Raw genomic sequence first — 20,233 nt, 5'->3', positions numbered from 1 at the left:
TGGCAGAAACCAGACTGTCTTCTATGTCAAACCGTTATACGCATGTTCCCAGAACTTGAGCTGGAACAGCATGCTGCACAGTAACATCCAAATGTGCTTATCTAATGCATCCCACTTTGCTTTTACAATTCCTATTCTCAGTAACGTCACCAAAGAAAGCTTCTTATTACAGCAAGGCTAGATATGGGAATTCCAGAAGCAAAGTGGGTGTGCTGATTTCCATACCAATAGTCCAACTCTTCTTGCAGATCACAGCTACTTCATGGCAAGACTAGTATCCAAGTTCTGTTGGAAAAATTAAGCATTCGGGTGAGTTTCTGAGTGAAAAGGAGGTTATTTTCTCTAAGCTCTTTAGAAACTCTACACTAACTACAGCAGTCCACTTTTACATATATTAGCAATATCAGTTCATTTTCTTTTAAAAGATCCATGGAAGAGAAATTCTTATAATTAAAGCAGATTTTTAGTATTCATCTGCAAAAGGTAATTAACTGCCATAATTAACCTGCTTTTTTTAATCTTGAAAAGCACAGTGCTATGAAAACACATAATCGAAGACTACTACTAAGTCTGCAGTTAAATCAAAAGTCTAAGGCATCTGAAGCGGAATCTTTAAAAGTACAAGATTTTTAAGGAACATAATTCCTCAAAAAACTGACTTTATAAATTGTCATTAGGCAGTTAAGCACCAAGGTAAGAACTTTAAATGTTGGGTACCTGCCCTTTTAAACATGAGTGCTGCTTTATGGAAAAGAATTCATTACATCACGTTTGAAAACATACAGAAGATATGATCATAAATCAAAGGTTACACAGCTAAGTCAGTGGAACTAACACAAAACCTTTGGAACAGGAAGTTAAACGCACTGGTTTTATCATCGTTAAAAGCTCAGAGCAACAGCACAGTGTACAGCACACTTGTGGACACCGCCTTATCAAGACAGAAGCTGAAGGAAAGACCAAGCAATTACAGATTCTACCCAGAAATTTTGCATCACTACGATACTTTCCAACTTGCTAATCTGAAGCACAACCCACAACAAGTAACTACCTGGTATCTCTGTTAGATCCCTTAAAAAAGGAAGGTGTGAGAAAACTAACACAATGTAAATCTCTTCAGGGTAGAGACTATCTACCTGTATGGCTGCAACCTTGCAAACCCTTACCTGCATGTAGCCTCATGACTTCAGTGGAACTACTAACTTGTGTAAAGTTAAGCACAAGTCTATATCTTTTCAGGACTGGGAGCTATATTTGTGCAACACCTAACGCAAAGAAGCCCTGATCCCAGCTGGGAGCTACCATAATATAAATACAAAATCTGAAATCTTTATTATAGGGTTCCACAGCTTTGTAAAGTTGATAATAAAAGCCAAAGAACACACAGATATAACATTTACAAAAGCTTTGATTGAACAACTGGTCTCAAAGATCTCATTCATTTACATTCTGATGAAATTCCCTTTTTAGCATTGTTTTTATACTTGAAAGGAACAAGTATGATCAGAGAGAGGAGCCCTTAAATACAGACTCATTCATCTGTTTTTTTCTCACTGTGATTCACCAATCACCTTCAAGAATAATTAGCAACTTCATCTAAATGAAATGAATATATAGCAAGAGAGAAACACTCACATATCCATATCCATTCATTTCAGGATGCTGTTCAAAATTCCCCTCTGTTTTTAAACATCCCCCCAAGGACTTTCTGCATCCTCCTTCACAGACCACCTCTCACTTTTTCTCTCCCTGCTCATAACATTACAGATCTCACAATCACATCGCCACTGGTGCAAGAACCTTCTTCTCTGCTGCACGGGTCATCTAAATAGCATTCCTGTAGTTTACAGTGTAGTTGTAGCCGTGTTGGTCTCAGAATATTAGCAACAAGGTGGTCAGATAATATTTTATTGGACCAACTTCTGTTGGTGAAAGAGACAAGCTTTTGGGCCACAAGAATTCTGTGTGGCTCAAAAGCTTGTCTCTCACTTCCTGTAGCTGTCCATCTTATTCGGTCTCCACACTGACTCTCCTTTTCAGATTAAAACATTTATTTCATTTGCTTTACCTGCTAGTTAAGTCTCTCTATTATTTCTTTTAAACTCTGAAATTCTATTGATTTCTATTTAATAATTTGTAAGATAAAGCTGCATTTTAACCTGGGTTTGAGTAGAGATTTGTATTGAGGGTGAAGGATATTTAAGTGCAGATGATGAGTTGGGGTAATTTCAGATTCTTATGAACAGAGAAGAACTGATGGTTTGCTATGGCTTTTTGTTTTGATCTTAGTTGGATTTTTTTTTTTTAAATTATCTGTTTTAAGTTCTCTCTTGAGTAAAGGATACCTAGAGCTTGGGATAGGTAATCTGTACCTAAAACGAAGCCACAAGTAGATAGACACATGCAGAGTTGAGACAACATCATCAGGTACCAAATGCCACTGGCAGCATTCTGTAGCGGTTTAATGAAAATTCAAAGCGCTACTTAAAACTTAAAAAAATTAAAGGAAACATCATAAAGTAACTAACTCCCTTATAGGCAACAGCAAAATTAACTCCTGCCGGGTTCAGCGTGCTGGCATCTTCAGTTCAACGTACAGGAAGAATATATATAGCATCCTACATTTACAGGAACATAAGGGTAGTGAGAATTTTTTTTGAAGTGGGGAAGGGGATTTCACATTATTTGAGATAAAAAGAAAAAGAAAACCTTACACGTTACAGACTTTTCTACTATGAGGTTCTCTCTAACCATATAGCAATTTGATTTCCCAGGGGAAGCCCACAATTTAGCGAGCCTATTTAACCTAATCACAGGTCACTGTAAAACCAAATGAAAAACAACGCAAAGCAGCAATATGAGAAAGGATCATAATGAAGAACTGCCACATACACAAACAACTGCTCCTTTTTAGGATTACAAATGAAAAAATTATAAGGCTAACATATGCGTGCTGAATATGAAATTTAACCTTTATTCTCTTCTTTCTCCTCAAATTGTATATAATTTTTAATTAAGCAGCCATCACAGAATAATTTTTGTAAAAATGTATACACTGTAAAAGATGCTTCTCCTCAAAACCAGTGGAAGACCACCTGTTGTAGTCAAGTACACTACAGAGTATTGCTTCTTAGTATTCTAAATGACCTTACAGATTCAGTAATTTATGTGGGCATATGTTACTTTAAAGCAGTTTTGTCTTGCTAATCCCTTTTGCTTGCTGCTACATCAGAAATCTGCCAGGCATTATCTTTTGACAAAAGCAGCACTGCACTTTTGTAAGAAAAATTCTCACAATGCCCAGTAAATGTGTGTGTATTACTGGAATGTATTAAATACACAGATCACTAGGGCTTTCAAAAGCACCTCACGTATGACACGTCTCCCAGTGCAACACATGAAAGAAACAAGTGAATTCTGCTTACACTATTTATTCTGACGAGCCAATTAAAATCTAAAATGAAGTTCGTGTACTCTCTTGCATGTCGATAAAGACTGCAGAAATAGATTGCTTCTGAAACCTCACTATGGATTCCGAGGGGACTGTCCTATAAAGTATCTTTACCATAGCTCATCCCCAAAGCAAAAAGGTTTCCAGGGTTGTGGGGCGGTGGTTGGTTTTTTTAATGTCATCCCTCTTCCTCTGTGCACAGTACTATTGCCCAGGTTAATGTTTGGTTGATTTGATGACTAATCCGTTACCATGTGCAAACCATGAGACGCTCCCCCTCCCGCCTTTTGCCCCTGGAGGGACTGTACCATCATTTGAATGATATTTCCCGATAATGTGCTCATCATGGCAGAAAATTTCCCAAAGAAAATGAATTTTACTTTCTTCACTGACAGCTCTGAGAAACTCAGTGGTTTAATTGGACCTATCTGCTGATGTGTGCTTGACAATGAGCATGCTCAGAAAAAAAAAATAGACAGGTCTAGACCATCTGTTTTAAAGCAACATAAAGCTGGATAGTTTGCTCATTATCAACTCAGACAGATATTAGTTGGTTTAAGTGTTAAGATAATATCCCACAGCAGTTTCTGCTAAAGGCCATAAAACACCACCTATCAGTTTATCATAAATCTTTTCTTTTTAAACATTCCAGCATTTACACATTCAATACTGCTCAGCAAAGACTCAGCCAAATTTTCTTTTTACGTGCATTAAGAGTCAGTTTCCCTGAACCAAAATCTTGCCAGCTCAGTCCCACTGTAGATTTACAGGGCATCATGCATCATAAACATTTGTTCTCAGAACAGCTCCAGATACTGCTGCTGAGCAGGTTGTCTCCTTCCAAACACCATCACCATATGCCCTGCTAGTAATGACTTCCTAAGCAAAATACTCAGAGATTAGGGATAGAGAGGGGAAATTTGGGGCCCAAAGTGGGGTGGCAGTTTCTCTTAAGTTTAAAAGGATCGTCTTTAGGGTACAAAGAAGTTGGTTCTGATAATCAGCGACTTGTTACAACAGACTTTATAAACACACAGCTAACAAAGTGTGGGTGAGCTGAAAAATCCTGGTAGCCACAAGGCCACAAACTATGAGAGAAGGAGCCTGTGTTCTAAGAGATTTGGTCTGGAAATCAGACAGGCTCTTGGGGAAACCTTTTGACAAAATAAGATCTTGATATGTGGGTGTAAACATTAAGAATGCTGTATTGATGTACAAGAGGGCCAGGGAAACATAACAAGGATTACAGTAAATTAAAATCCTAGACAAGATAGATACTAAAATGGCAGGAAATCCAAAGTATGAATAACCAAGTACATTATTCAATGTGCTGTATTAAATAATGTGGTAAAGTGAATGAGGACACTATTATTGCTCATATTTACTGAGAATATGATGAACTATTTTCTTTGATAAATGCCTTTTGATAGCAGTTTTTCTCCTACCAACTCAAATTTTCCCATCACACACCCACAAAACAAAAATCAAAAGCCACACAAAGTGCTAGTTTGTCATTGCCCCTCTGAGAATATTAAGTTTCCTGCTCTGCTTAATTTAGCTCAGAGAAGACAAGCAGTATTTGCTCAGCAAATATTGTTTGTAATAAGTTTGACAAGCAATATTTTTGCCAACCTATTAACAGCAGGAAAAAATGTACAGTCAATAACAGATGAAGAATTTGTTCAATTACTTCAAAAATTGGGAATTACAACCAGGGGATTATTATCCACGTAAACATCTCTTTTTCCACAAAATGTTAAACACTGGCCATTTGCTAACAGTCTCCTGAGAAAGATAAAGTAACATTTTGGCAATACAAATACAAACTTTAAAGGCCTAGAAAAACATGGTTTAAGTATTGACTCTACAATTCACAACAATGTCAGGTTATCGTCAATATACCATGATGCACAAATATGTTGCATTCCTCCCATCAGATATTTGTCAGCCAATTAAAATCCTAAACAAACATTTAACTTGCCCTGATACTTGATATTAGTTGAATTGGAAAGTATAGGATTACCCACAAATACTGGCCTACAGCAACTTATGAACAGACATACAAGTACTCAAGAAAGATACTGGTGTTCACTTGCCATCCCTTCGACCACATACATACACAGCTCCCCCTCCATTTAAATTCCTCCAGGCTGACATCAGGATTAATGCACACAGGTAATTTACAAGAAGAAAGTTAATTGGTATTTACAATCTGGAGCCTAGATTCAGCGCCTCTATAAAGGTCCCATGCTTTTTCAGGAGACAATACCATTGCTCTGGACCATAAAACATAGAAATACCAGAGAACCCATCATTCTGATCTCTTACCTCCAAGGCTTCTAAGGTATTGAAGCTGGCTATAGCAAACCCATCAATTAAATCCTCTTCTTGGGAGCTGGATTCCCGTCTCCTGCGCCTCGGAGGTCTGACATTTCTGGCGGTGGACGCCAGGTTTGGGGGATTTGTACAGTTTTGGCTTGTATTTTCCTTGCCAGGGCTTTGCTCCTTTTCGGATGCCGAAGAAGGACTTTGATTTCGGGGATCCCTGGCATTAGCTTCCCTTCTCCTCACGCGGTCCCTTTGGGACCTTGATCTCCGGCTCTGCCTGATTTTCCCATCCATTTTCCAAACGAGAAAAAGAAGAAGGGAAGGGGGGAGATAAAAAAAATCACCCCCCTTCCTCACTCACCACTTCCCCTCCCCAACCCCCGAAGCCCTAAAAATCCTCCTGTTCAGACCCTCCGATCCAGAGAGATTATAATCCACAGAGCAAAGCTGGGCAGTGGCGGTGGGAGGAGAGAGGGGGGAGATCAAAAAATTAAATCCACGGAATGACCTTGACAAAATCCCCCCCTCCAAAAAAAAAAAGAGGGTTAAAAAAAAATCTCAGCCCCTCGGCTTCACAGCGGCGGCAGCAGCAGCAGAAGACGGAGATCCAGGAGAGCTCGACCCGGCTCGGGATAATCCAGCGGCGGCGGCGCTGCGCCCCCTCCCCCGGGGCAGCGACCGGCTCCGGCCCCAGCTCCGAACCGCCAGCAGCCGCGGGGGGCGGGGGGTTGCAACAATATCACTCGCTCCGCAACTTTGTTGCAATGAAGAGAGAGAGAGAAAATCCCGGTGCAGCCCCCGCCGCCGCCTGCAACCCCTCCTGCCGGGCACGGCTCCCCGCCGGCCCCCGGCCCGGCTCCCCGCCGGCCCCCGCCCGCCGCCGGAGCACGCGCGCCCCTCCCAGCCCGGCCGCCCCCCAGCGCAGCCCCAGCCCCTGCAAGCGTCTCAGTCCGCGCGCCCCGGATTCCGCCCCATTCTCCCCGAGCTGGGACGATTAGCACCGCCCGGCCGGCCGCGCATGAGCAGGGCTGCCAGCTGCGCGTCAGGCCCCGGCGCACGCCCGGCCGTGCCCCGCCTCCCCCGCCGGGAGCCCCCCGCCCCCCGAGCCCCGAACCCCGGGGGCCGCCCCGCCCCCCGAGCCCCGACCCCCGGGGGCACCCGCCTGCCCAGCCCAGAACCCCGGGGAGCTTCCGCCCAGCCCAGAACCCCGGGGACACCCGCCTGACCAGCCCAGAACCCCGAGGAGCTTCCCACAAAGCACATAACCCCGGGGGCCGCCCCGCCCCCAGCCCAGAACCCCGGGGACACCCGCCTGCCCAGCCCAGAACCCCGGGGAGCTTCCCCCCCAGCCCAGAACCCTGGGGACCACCTCCAGCCCAGAACCCCGGGAGCTTCCCCTCCCACCCCTCAGTCAGAATCAGGAGACTTCCTCCTGCCACCCCGCAGCCCAGAACCCTGGGAGCTTCTCCCCCCCCAGCACAGAACCCAGGGAACTCCCAAGCCCTGAACCCCAGGGACCTTCCTGCCTTGCCCAGAACCCCTTGGATCTTCCCCCATCCCAGAAGCCCGGTGGCACCCGCCTGACCAGCCCAGAACCCCAGGAGCACCCACCTGACCTGACCAGCCCAGAACCCCGGGGGAGCTTCCCCCCCAGCCCAGAACCCCGGGGGAGCTTCCTCCCCAGCCCAGAATCCCAGGGGGCTTTCCCCCCAGTGCAGATCCCCGGGGACCGCCCCACCCCCAGGCCAGAACCCTGGGAGCGCCCACCTGCCCAGCCCAGAACCCCGGGGAGCTTCCCCCTCAGCCCAGAACCCCAGGGACCGCCCCCACTCCTCAGAACAGAACCTTGGGAACTTCCCCTCCCACCCCTCAGTCAGAATCAGGAGACTTCCTCCTGCCACCCTGCAGCCCAGAACTTGGGAACTCCCCAACCTTGAACCCCAGGGATCTTCCCGCCTTCCCAGAACCTCTAGGACTTTTCCCCAGCCCAGAACCCTGGGAGCTTCCACCCACTACCCTTCATCCCAGAACCCCAATGAACTCCCCAGCCCAAATCCTTGGGAGCTTGCTCCGTACCCAGCCTCCCACAGCCTAGCACTGCAGGACTTTTCCCCTCAAACCCCATACGTCTCAGCCTAGAACCCACCAGCTCCTCTACATCAGAGCAGCGGAACTGTCTCCCCAGCTCATCCCTCCTCCCCCAGCCTCATTCCTGCAGAGCTATAGCTGACCCTGTCTGTCCTCTGCTCCCCTACTTAGGATGCCTTCATGTGCTCCTTACAGCCCTCCCCCCCACTGTTCCCCACTTGTTCTTTGTTCCCTCCACACGGTTCCTTCTACCCACCTGCTCCCACCTTCCCCCTGTGCCCCTCACACTCTGCTCCACCTGTGGTCCAGTGCTCCACTTCTTCACCTCCCACCTTAACTCCCCCATTTTGCTGTTCTCTTAACCCCCCAGCTCCTGCCCCATTGCTTGGCTGTTGTCTATAACCAAATCCCCTTTCCCTTATGTGCTGACCCATAGACCCCTTTTCCTCCACTGTGCAACCTCTTTGGTTACACCACACATACAACTTTACCGCTGCTACCTCCAAATGCCACCTGGGGCAACCCCTAGTCCCATTCCTAGGAGTAGTGGAATGAAATTATGAAAGGGAGACCAGAAGAGGAGTATCAGGAAAGACTTCGTATCAGACATGGGAAAAACCCATGAGGAAGATCCCACACTAGCTGGGCAAACTGTCAGGGAACCTGTAGAATAATTCCCCAGAAGTGATGGAAGCCAAGAAACCCTCCCATCCCACATCCTGGTCCCTTGTACAGGGGTGTTAATTTCCCCAACGGGGTGTCTCCTTTTCACACTAATGAGAATGAGGCTGGTACCTGGATGTGGGACACCCCCTTGTAAGAGTCTGATTGGGGCCCATATTTCTCCTGGCTTTCCTCAAAGTCTTCAGATTCCATCCTGCCCTAAGCACAGTAATGAAACAAGCTAGAAGCAGTGTGTCAATTCTCAGAAGTGGCTGCTGGTGGTCATTCCCTCTCCCTCACTCCTCCCGCTACACAAGGCTATTAACATATAGCCACAACCTTGCCCTGGCCTATTTAAACAACAAATACTACATAAAATGACTTTAAAGTCATCCTTTAAAAAAAAAAAAAGAAATGTCAAATAAAAATAATTTAAAATAATGGGCGAAGTTTTGTATTTAGTATTATGCTGCTTAATGCAAGTAGGCATTTGTGCATTGTGCACTTCTATCATGCTTGTATTGGTGTCATCTGTGCCCTAATACAAATCTTATAATCATTTATGTGCCAATTAAGCAAGGAAGATAGCTAAATCTAACAACTTCCTTTGGTAATTACAGGCTAGTGGAAGTTATTGGCTTTGGCTTTCCTAGACTGTACATTTCAGAAAGACTATTTCTCCCTCTTCTGTATCTTTAAAAGACTAAATCTGTAAAATTAGAGATCCTTGGCATTTTAAGGCTTAAACTGAGGCCTGCAGAGTGGTTATCAATAAAGGATCTCAATCTGAATGTAGCTAGTTAAGTACAGTAATGGATGAAGTTTAATAACTGTATTTGTTTTACAAACACTTTTACAAACACTCAGTTTCCAGACTAGACCCTTTCATCGGAATTAAATCAGCTATTTTTACATATGCAATTCTGTGCCTCGCCCCTAGTTTAAAAAGCAATTTATATCTTGCTCTTGCAGAAGAGCATTGTCATGAAGAGATATAAGTAACAGGTGAATTTAACAGTTTGTCTGAGTAGTGGTGGTTACAATCATTCTATGTTTTTTAGAGCTCCGATCATTAATACGCATTTCTAATTTGTTTCTGTTCATTTTTGCTGACCAGCAAGGATGGTGGAAATTGCCTGTAGTTCCTTACATTAGTCCTTGTGACCATAGTCATCATGATCCTCATCCCAGTTATGTGTTTACTAGTATTAGCTTGATGCTGCAGCAGGTTTCACTTGAGTCTGCCTTCTCAGGAAAATTGTGGAGAATTGATTTAACATTAACTTTAACAATTCAGCAGTGGTCAAAAAAATTGCAAGAAAACCTATCTACCTTCTGTAATATGTTTATGGGAAACCCCTTATTTATATATTCATCTATTTTTGTTTATAAGTACGGCATAAGTATTGACTAATGAAATTAACAAAATCAAACATCAAGACACCTATTTGAAATAATATCTATAGATCAATTGTGCCTTTTCCCCCTACCACGTCAATTTAACATTTTCAATAGGAGACATATCTAGAGTGATTTTCCTGCATTCACATAATGATATTCATCATATTATAACTGGGTGAATGATAATGGATCAGAGGGAATGAAAACAGATGGATGTTAAAACAGACAATTTTGCACCATGATCCTGGAAGCTCTCCACTACAGCCAGTCTGTTCATTCAGTTTTATAATTGTATTAGACATTCCAACAATAGGGAGGCCTTCTTCATTAATTCTGAATTTACTGAAAAGAAACCTTTTGGGCTATAGCTCTTTTGGTACATAGACAACAAGAACCAAATTCACCATTGGTTTAAGGCGGTGAAACTCCACCGAATGGAGCTAATGTAGGAGATTTGAGAAGAAGATAGACAGGGCCAATGAGGCAAGAAAAGAACCTTCGCGACTGCATTTTGGATAGACTGGAAACATTCAAATATCTTTGAGACAGAAACATCTGAAGCCTGGCTTTCACTGGGGAAATTTACACTGGTTCAGTATAGACATAGCTTAGGATAGATAGATAAACCTGTCAACATCAGCAGCACATTTGGACTGATTTTCCATTTTCAGTGATCACAGGACACAAGTTTAACTAGGTGTGTAACACAAGCCACATAAGTCAATGGATACTGAACCATGCCATGTGACAAGTGTACAACCTGGCCTATGTCAGGTGACTAGGACAAGGAAAAAAAGATCAAATATCTTAGCAGCTCTTTTTTATTACAATATTGATATTGACATTTTAATCATATACTTATGACTGCAGATTCTAAGGTTGCCACTCACTAGGCCTTTGCTTTCAAAGGACCAAATACTAGACCACTGCACAAACCCCGAGAAAGAGGCGCATGGAACATCAGAGCAGCAGCTACTGTCATAGCAAATATGGTCGTCCTGTCCCGTTCTGGTCCATGGTCAATATCTTGTGCCACTGCCACTGAGAACGTGGCACTCTGCTCTAGAGCGCATAGGGGTCCCAGTTCTCAATGACTTCATTCCCATACTTAGCACAGGAATAGAGGACATGGGAGGGGAGAAGAAGAGAAAGATGGTGGTAAACCACCTTTGCACATCCCTTTCCTGAGAATCTACTTGAGTCCTGGTGAGGTTGCTCAACTTTACACCCTCTGCTTCCTGGGGCTTATAGTCATAGAACATAGTACCCCAGCCACACCCTAACTTCCTACACAGTGGGGCTAGGAACAGAGCTTAAGTTTAAAGCCTATACACCCCCTTTTATGCTGTCAGAGAAGCATGAAGGGGCCTTTGTGTCATTGAGAATCTGGCCTCAAATCTGCAATGTTTCCCCTGCATTGTCTTTCTGTAACCTGCCCCCAACACTGCACAGTGGATCCGTGTGGTCCCACTGTATTCCGACATGCATCCGACGAAGTGGGTATTCACCCACGAAAGCTCATGCTCCAAAACGTCTGTTAGTCTATAAGGTGCCACAAGACTCTTTGCTGCTTCTACTGTATTTAGAGATCATTGTGTCAGTGGGGAGCTGGAATGGGGGGCGGGATTTATCTTAAATGGTTTGGATAGATTAAATAAATTAAATACAAGACTGCTTAAAGTAATAAAAAGACAATAGAAACTATAAGGTGCAACATTTAACATCCTGAGAATACTGAAATAAGTTGTTTTAGGTGACATTTTGTTTACTACCTATTATGCTTGTCCAAAAATGAGCTGGTTTTACTGGTTATTACCTTTGTCCTTAATATGAACTGCCTTTATCACTTACTTCACCATGGTCATTTCCAGTGAAAATACATAATCACTGTCAAAGTACAAAGAATCATTACAAATAATTAGTTGCTTCCAATATAGCAGCTCAGCCTCATAAATCTTCCATCTTTGGCTATGGTGCTGGAGAGAGAGTCCTTAACGGCTACACTTCCAAGACTCTTTTAATCTACATGAAATTGTATTCAGAATTAAATTTGTTTTAACAGTTCTAAATCATCCCAATAAATCAATTTCAGCCCACCTGCTTCTTAAGGGTTCAAATATGATTTCTACCTCTGGGAGAAAAGCATCCACCTACAATGGGCGAATAAATGGTTAGATCTGACCTATTTTTGGTTTTCTAAATACTCACCTATTCCCATAGGTTGACGTCAGAGAGATATTGCACTTTGCAAATGGGGAAGTGGCAGGTAGAAGTATAGCCTATGACATACTGGCTTAAGGGTTCATAGCTGCAGCAGTTCTCATATGCATCTCTATTCCTGATCCAGAGCCTGGTAGGGCACAACACACTCAACTTAGATTGTCAATGTCAGCTGACCAGTGAGCACATAGTCACATGCAGACTTACAGGTGAACAGAGAATGAGCAAGGAAAATCTTCCAGCAAGAGGCATTCTATATGATGATGGTTTGGGTGTTAACTTCTCCCCAGCTGCTGGGTGAAGGGGCGCTGGAGGGGTGGCCCATACATTGCCTTGTTGTTGCCTTCAGAAGAGATTGTTTTTCCCTTCCCCCTCCCGGGTGGGAGAAGGTGAAGCGAATCGGTATTATACCTAGCTTTTATACAGTGCTTGTCATCCACAGAGCTCACAATATGTTACAAAGAAAAGTCAATATCATTATTCCCAGTTTGTAGATGTGATAATGGAGGAACAGAAATAGAACCCAGGCCTCCCAAGTCCCAATCCAGTGCTGTATCCACTAGGCCATGCTTCCCATCCACATAACAAGGAGGTGGGGTGCACTCTGCTCTCCAAGATAATGAATGATAAAGCGGAACAGTTCACCACTCCCTGTCTGCTAAGCACCTTCTCTCCTCCCTCAGATCTTTCTTTCTTTAAAAGGTCACTTATTCCAGGAGACTCCTTCCTACCTACTTCTCCTATCGAAAAAAATCTCTCTGCACCCCCCTTCTGCAACCATTGTCCTGCATTCGGGTCTGGCTGGTGTCCCTCAGGCCCTAGTCCCAGAACAGGTTCCAGGGAGGCAGACACCTGCTTTTGCATGGAGCCCCATTGACTGGTGATGCTCTGCAAGGGCCACACAAGTCCATATACATGAAGCAGATTTTAGAAGACAAAACTCTTCAAGGTAGAGACCATCTAATATGTGTAAAGCACCATGTAGGTTTTCAGTGCTGCATAGATGATTAATACATTTTGCTTAGCTAGCAATGCCCAAATCTCCTTGGACTAGAACAATGCTGGGGTACACAGACACCTTTTTCTCTAGCATGCAAAGTACACAGTATGGGGCTGAGACATTTGTGGGCAAATGAGAACCATCGTTTTTCTCTAACTGTATTGCAGCCTTTATAGGCGGTGGGAATTTTGCATGAGTAAGGACAGCCTGATTGAGGTACCAGTGCACTGCAATACATCCCCATCTTACTATCTATGAAAGTCCACGAGATACAGTTTATTTTTTACTTCTCTGAGCATAGTTATAAAAACAAAACCTCTACATAGACAGCCAACACTGTCAAATGGGAGTTATATTTTTTCCAGGGTCTTTCCACTCTATTCACTGATATGGAGCAATAATAATAATAATAATCAGCAAAACAGAATTTAGAGTGGCTATTTCAGGCAACAGATGTATTTCAGAGCTCCCCCAACAGAGGCTGGTAGGGAGTGTGAACGTAATTATCATGTGGTCAGGTGCTTATGATAAAATAAACAGGCACTAAAACATTTCTGCAAGTATTTTCTCCATTAATGTTTTGTTTCTTTAAAGCAACTGTAGGTGAGACACGTCTTAATTACAGTACCTGGAAGTGAGAAGTTTAGCAGTAGCTAGGTAACTACTGATAAGGCCTTCTCTGCCCTGCACTGGGGGTTGCAGCTGTCAGCACAACTGCGACCGTAGAAACCCCTAATGTAGACAGGCAAAAACACTGTGATACATGATTTGCACCAGGTCAGGTTACCTCTGCTTGAAGCCAGGATTAGCTGCACTGGTGTTAATCAGAGTTTTGACCTGTCTATAGCCGATGGCTGTAACGGATAAATCCCCAGGGTCGGTGGGGTCTATGATATTCCTCCATGAGCACATGCATGTTCTCTCCTGTCTCACACATTTGTGCATCCAAACTAACTTTTCAAAATGTATATTAAGAAGTGGATTCACCGCAAATAGTTGCACATAGGATATATAGAACAAAATGCACTGCTTTTAATGGGCAAAAATCCTACGCCATCTGTCTGGAAACATTTTTCAAAATCCAAGATGAATTGGAGAGGCTCATTGAGAGAAAGGGGGAAAAGAGTCCAAGGGATTACTCACATTTAGAAAACATGTATTAAGTACTGAAGTCTTCTCAATAATACAGCACAATATTTTTCATGTGTGCCTCAGATAGATTATTGCCAACCTCCGGTCTGATTCACTGATTGCATTTCACTTTTGCACAGGAAGGAAGTTGTCTCAATTTATGGGGAGCAGAAAGTGTTTTGAAGGGTGGGGTATTGAATTTCAGAAAACCTTTCATGAGACAGTAGCCTGCCACAATCTTGTGCCACACGACTTCCCTTGGAAGCGTTCATTTCTCCTTCATAAGTCTTTTGAATGGTTTTATACCACACATTTCAAGAGCATTAAATCAATAATACTCTGTACCTTTTCTAACTTGAAATGCAAGCTCTGCAATGCAAGAGAGCAAGCTATGCAATTAACTGTTGTCCTTTTCAAACCAATTTCAGTGAATATTTATTGTTTACTGTATTCTATTTCCATGCCACTGGAATGTAACAGTGCAACTGAACACTACTGACTGGAACTATGAAATCATTCAAGCCATGTCCCTCTCTTGGTCAAATCTCAAGAGGTGCTGAATACAGCAGTTACAGACATTCAGCACCTCAGAATTTGGCATTAACGTTTGATTGATTTATCATGCACCCCAGTTAAGAGAATGGAGAAAGGATTTATTTCTCCATCCTCACTTTCATCACTTGCTGCCTTTGCTAACACAATACACAAACCCTTCCTTGCAATAAAAGTTGTATGTTTAAAATGGAATTTCTCAACCCTGCACAAATGTATTCTTAAAATAAGAGCTTTCTCAATTGGTGTATGGTCAACATAAGAAGTGGGAAGACTATTTTGCGTGGCAAAATAAGACACACATTACTATGTTTGTGTGGGAGTCTATTAAAAATGAACTATGCAATACTACAAGAAGTGAACAGATTGGCATTTGACTGCTAGACACTGCATTGCAATACAATGCCTCTTATTTTATACCCTGGGTTTCCCAGTAACCTATATATTCATGCTGGTGTCTGAGCACCATGACAGTTCCTAAACTAATTAATTTTCTGGAAACTATCCTAATATTCTACTTGGAACAAATGGCATTAATTTACTGTCAATATATGAGAGTTTGGAGCTTCAGTAAAATGGTAACACTGTCAGATTCAGTCTCCCTTTTCTGCTCTCTCAACATGAGGCTCTTATCACAGGTCACTTTAGATTCCAACCTTGATTTGCAACTTTCCTCAATTGTAATTGAAAACTGGAATTTCCTCAATCCCTCTGCTTTATGGCTCTGAACCAGCACAGAGGTGCACTGTATGCTGCTAAATCCTATTAGTTCTGTTCCAGTGGAACTCAACCCACTGCTCTCAGGTTGTACGTGGCTCTCCAGGACCCAGCATGCAGCTCACAGGAAGGGTTGGTCACTCCTGTTGCTAGACTGTCCGTTTCAGGAGCAGCGAGTGAAGCACGGATCACAGTGTTCCCTGAAATGCTTGATACACATAAGGCAGCACAGGTAGCACTGAGCAATGGAGCAGTAATGGAAACCTCGTCCCACTGGGATCATGCTTCCTTTCAGCAACCACAAGAAAGGGAAAGAAGAAATGTGCCAACACCCCTGTCCCTCCAATGTCAGGGGTGAGGGGAAAGAGGGGAAGAAACCTTCCTTCCAGCTGCCAAGAGGGAGATGAGAAAAGAGGAGCCTGCTGTCATTACTTAGCAACCACAGAGAGGGTGGGGATGTGATGCTATTGCATTGTGACTCCACCTCAGTATGTAGCGATATCAAGTTGTTACAATGCAACATCACAAATATGTTTTACAGAGCAACAATGGGACATCACCCCACAATTGAGATGCCACTGGGTGACAAAGGTGTTTCTTCAGTTGTCAGAAGCCAAGTACCACTGCTCTGGGAGATCAAATGCCAGTTCTCAATTTATAGAAGCAATTCAGAGAAGTTTCTCAGGATTTTTGTGGGGTTTTTTTTGGTTTGTATTGCTTAAGAGAAAGCAGGATTTCTCCTTATGAACAGTTTTTTCTTTTCTTTTTCCTCCTATTAATCTACACCCCTATCTTAAATTTCCAGAGGAGAAATGTCTTGGAAAGGGCTGCTGGCTCCTTTTATACCTACTCACCACATCCAGTCTTTTTACGTGTATTGGCGGTCACCAGTCCCCACAGAGAGACTCTTAGAGCAACCAGATCTGGAAACTGCCAGGAATCACGTCTGTATGAGGCTCTGATAAGGATTCCAATGGTAGTTCTCAGACTAATGAGTGGGTCAACACAGTACAATGGTGATCTGGGGCCAAACCCACTTTGTTGTCAAAAGGGACGACTTGTGTGATCAAAGCAAGCGAGTCTTGGCACTTTCATGAGTTGAGCTACTATGCTGACTTGGGGAGGGGGTGGGAATTTAGTAATATAGTAGGGAACTCTCCTGTGCTGCACATAGGAGAGCTTCCAGAGGATAAAAGCAAACAGTACATTATTTGTGTGCTCTTATCACATTTCTCAGGGCATTATGTCAATGTTAATCAAGGTGAAATTACACTCATTCATGTCTAAATGCAACCTAAGTTTATCCTGGTAATATTCAAGCAGAGGTCAGCCACTCACCAGTCTTCTGACAGAAGCTCTGAGGTCCCTGCTGTTTCTCACAGCTTTAGTGCTGTCCTTAGGCACTGGCACATAATTGGTTAGTTGGCGTCCCAAGAGCTGATGCTGCCTCTAACCCTCCCAAGCCTAGATCCTTGTTCTAGTGAAAAGTGTGTCTGTGTATATGCATGTATGGGAGAAAGACTTCTGGTGTAACTCTGACTTCAGTCTTAACTATGGAGAAACTACTGCGTCTCTGTAATGTTACATCCCAACCTATTTTCTAGATCCTCAAGTCTAATCTGTGTGGTTAGACCAATACAGGGTATTAACTAAAACAAAGATCTGTGCTTTGTCTGATTTAAAGGACAGAAAAAGAAATTCAGACAGGAAGTTTAGATCAGAGGGATGTTTATCTATCCAGGGACTTCGGAACACAACCCATCCAGCACTCTGAATTATGGTACAATCCTGGATGAAATCTTGCTAACTGTCAATGTGAGACAATGCTTGATAATATCTACCACATCACACTATGGCTTTTCTTTTTAAAAGGGGGTCTTAAAAATAACCCCCCATTTTTACCTAGAAAGTACAATGTATGCTTCTACAGCTAGAATTTTAAGGAGCAGATTCAGCACGCTGTGATAGAACATTAAAATTCACTGTTTTGTTCTGAAGCTGCCTTTTTGACCTTGCATTCAGCTAGCCTTTTTTTTTTTTTTTGGTTAAAAGAGTTCTTTTTTATTTAAATTTTCATATACAAATATAAAGTGCTCCAGCAGCTAACTAAGGTCAGAACTGAAACCAGCTACATTTATTTTGTATGTGTGTTTTTAAATATAGCCCTTTGAAAAACGGTAACAAGAATACTTACAGAATAAATGTAGTCCTCAGATGGACTCTGAATACTCTGAGTTATCTGTACAAGTACAGTTATATTTTACCACTCTCTCAACAAACTAAATTGGAAAATATAGGGAGTCCTTCTCTCCCATCAGTCCTTCTGGGCAGTAAAAAAGAACTTGTAATAATCAGGCGAATGCAGATGAAAAACCAAACCAATAGGTAGGTAGGTAGCTACTTACTTGCTTGCTTGCTTCAGGGTGGAAGGCTAGGGAGAAAAGCAGCCAGCCACTACAAAATGTCTTCCCCCCCAGGCTAGAGCTGCTCAGCTCTGTTAAATTTAAAGGGCTAACCCCGGAAAGGCAGGCTGGGGGAAAGGATCTACTATCAAAGGATAGCACTACAGTAAGTAATGACAGTACTGACTAGAATTTCAGTGAAGGAGGTGGGGGAAGGTGTCGTATTAATACTGTGCTTACTACCACATTTAGTTTGGCTCTGCATGGTGCTGTAGGTCTCAAACGAAGGTCTCCCATTGCCTGTGCTAAAAGGGGTGGGAATTTTTGTTACCCTAGGACTTTACTTTTACTGTTCATCATTTTCTTTCTTTAAAATGACCTGAGAGCCAGTGCACAAATGCAGAGGATCGTAGGCACAGGCATTTCTTGTTAGGGCACATTTTTAATACTTTGCTCGAATAGTCTGGAGATGAGGGCCAATTTACCATTATACACACAAAGGTGTTTGTATAACTTATTGGTGGGCCCCCCTGAACTTGTTGCGTGCTGCTCCCTCCACCATTACTGGGTCACTTAACCATCTGTGCTGCCCAGCTGCAGAGCTCAGTCATGCATGGCAGCATTTAATGAGTTTCACCATTTTTTTTCTGTCTGACCACCGCCCAGAACAGATGCAAAGTGACACCTGACAGCCTAAGCAAAGCAGTGACCATGCTTCAAGACACTAATAATAGCTGTAGAGTTGCAGCCGTCTTTCTTCGTCCTTCCTTTTGTTAGATTCCCTGGTTTACAGAGGAAAGGCGATCACCCTGGCACAGTTTATCCTTGGAAACCCCCATTGCTGAGCTGTTTAATCACAAAACTCACTGCACAGTGGAGTCAACGTACTAGGGATGCTATCACCATAATCTCTTTAAAGAACAGCTGATACCTCAACGCTGAAAAAAAATCCTATTTAGAAACACTCCTTGGCAGAGGGTCTGAGCACTCAGAGGTTTCCATGGGAGTAAAGGTTGAAGGGGGTGGATACTGGATCATTAGCGGATCAGAGAAGCTGAGAACTCTCCAGAAAAACAGACTGGCAGTTCTGTGCAGAGATTTTCCGTATCTCTTGTCTTTTGCTTTGTTACTAGGAAAATTTGCATTGGAAAAGAAATCTGTGAGGGATTCTTAGGGCTAAGCTATGATCAAAAGGGAATTCCAAGGAAAGGAAGAAAAATACATGGCCCAGTTCTGACGTAAGTAGTCCTATTAATCCAGCTGGACAATTCACATGGGTAAGGACTGCAGGATTGAGCTCATCTCCAGCCGGAGCCCACTGGCCCTCCAGAAATCAATGGCAAATGTGGGATTGGAACAGGGCGTTCGTTGTCTTAAGGGTTTATCAGCTGCTGCTGCTTATTCCCTGCCTGACTTCCTAATTCTCCAAGACATCATAGTATGAAAACAGCAATCAGCTGTGAGATCACAAACAACAGGATCAGGCTTTAGGGTGTTTGGCTTTGTTCTGATAGTCTAGTATTATTATTAGGAAAAGAAGGGACAGAGAGGTTAAAAGAGTTGCCTAAAGGTGCTTAGGAGCCTAAGTCTTAATGTAAGTCCAAGATCCTCAAAGGTATTTAGGCACCTAAGTTCCATTGATTTCAATGGAACTTAGGCACCTAAATATCTTTGAGGAGCTGAGCCTAAGTGACTTTTGAAAATGAGACAAGGTCACACACCAAGTCAGTGGTAGAGTCAGAATAGGACCCAAATCTCCTGTCTCCCAAACCGGTGTGCACCTGACCCCACTTGAGGAGTAACAGAGAGAATCACCCCGGGCAGGAAATCCTACTTTCCTGAACTGTATTAAGTTTTAAGAACAAGAGGGGTAAAACAAAACAAAAACAGGAGAAAACCCTACAAGGAAGTGGAGACAGACTAGTTTTTCAGTAGGATGGAGATGAAACATGGGCAGCATTGAAGGGCCCTATTTTGCCCTCATATGGCTCGAACGTCTTGCAATTGCATTTGCTCTGCAAATGTCAATGCAGTGAATAAGTGGTTCAAATGTAGCAAACATGCTGGGCAACTTGAAAAATTAGTCGGTGAGGGGGCTGACCAAGAAAATGGTCTTCTCCAGCAAGGGAAGGAAGGAAGGGGGAAAAAAAGAAGGAATTACTGTCCTCGGTAAGCTAGCATTTTCCTCTCCAAGAGTGTTTGAAATCTTAGAACAATTGATCATGTACAATGATCATAGTATTGCTAACCAACATATATACAGCAGGTTAGCTAAGTTCT

The 20,233-nt window shown here is 43.1% G+C and overlaps 1 protein-coding gene and 1 long non-coding RNA gene across 14 annotated transcripts in view; one reads left to right on the top strand and one right to left on the bottom strand.

Annotated features, from left to right (window-relative positions):
* FBRSL1 (fibrosin like 1) overlaps nt 1-18,065 on the bottom strand; it is a 739,850-nt gene extending 721,785 nt beyond the window's left edge. For 11 of the 13 annotated variants that reach the window (XM_039504484.1, XM_039504491.1, XM_039504486.1 and 8 more), the window contains exon 1: nt 5,780-6,568. In XM_039504484.1, the coding sequence (XP_039360418.1) occupies nt 5,780-6,073 (294 nt within the window). In that variant the 5' untranslated portion in view covers nt 6,074-6,568. Of the gene's footprint in view, nt 1-5,779; nt 6,569-17,956 lie in introns of those variants that run through there. The other 2 variants (XM_039504497.1, XM_039504490.1) reach the window with 2 other exon arrangements.
* Nucleotides 18,048-20,233, top strand: part of LOC120385921 — a 38,600-nt gene continuing 36,414 nt past the window's right edge. The window contains exon 1 of the long non-coding RNA XR_005589418.1: nt 18,048-18,119. This is a non-coding gene — a long non-coding RNA (uncharacterized LOC120385921). The remainder of the gene's footprint in view (nt 18,120-20,233) is intronic.

Source organism: Mauremys reevesii, linkage group 18 (assembly GCF_016161935.1).
Source record: "Mauremys reevesii isolate NIE-2019 linkage group 18, ASM1616193v1, whole genome shotgun sequence".
Classification (NCBI taxonomy): domain Eukaryota; kingdom Metazoa; phylum Chordata; order Testudines; family Geoemydidae; genus Mauremys; species Mauremys reevesii.
Note: the sequence above shows the minus strand (reverse complement) of the source record. Positions and strands in the feature narration are given on the sequence as shown.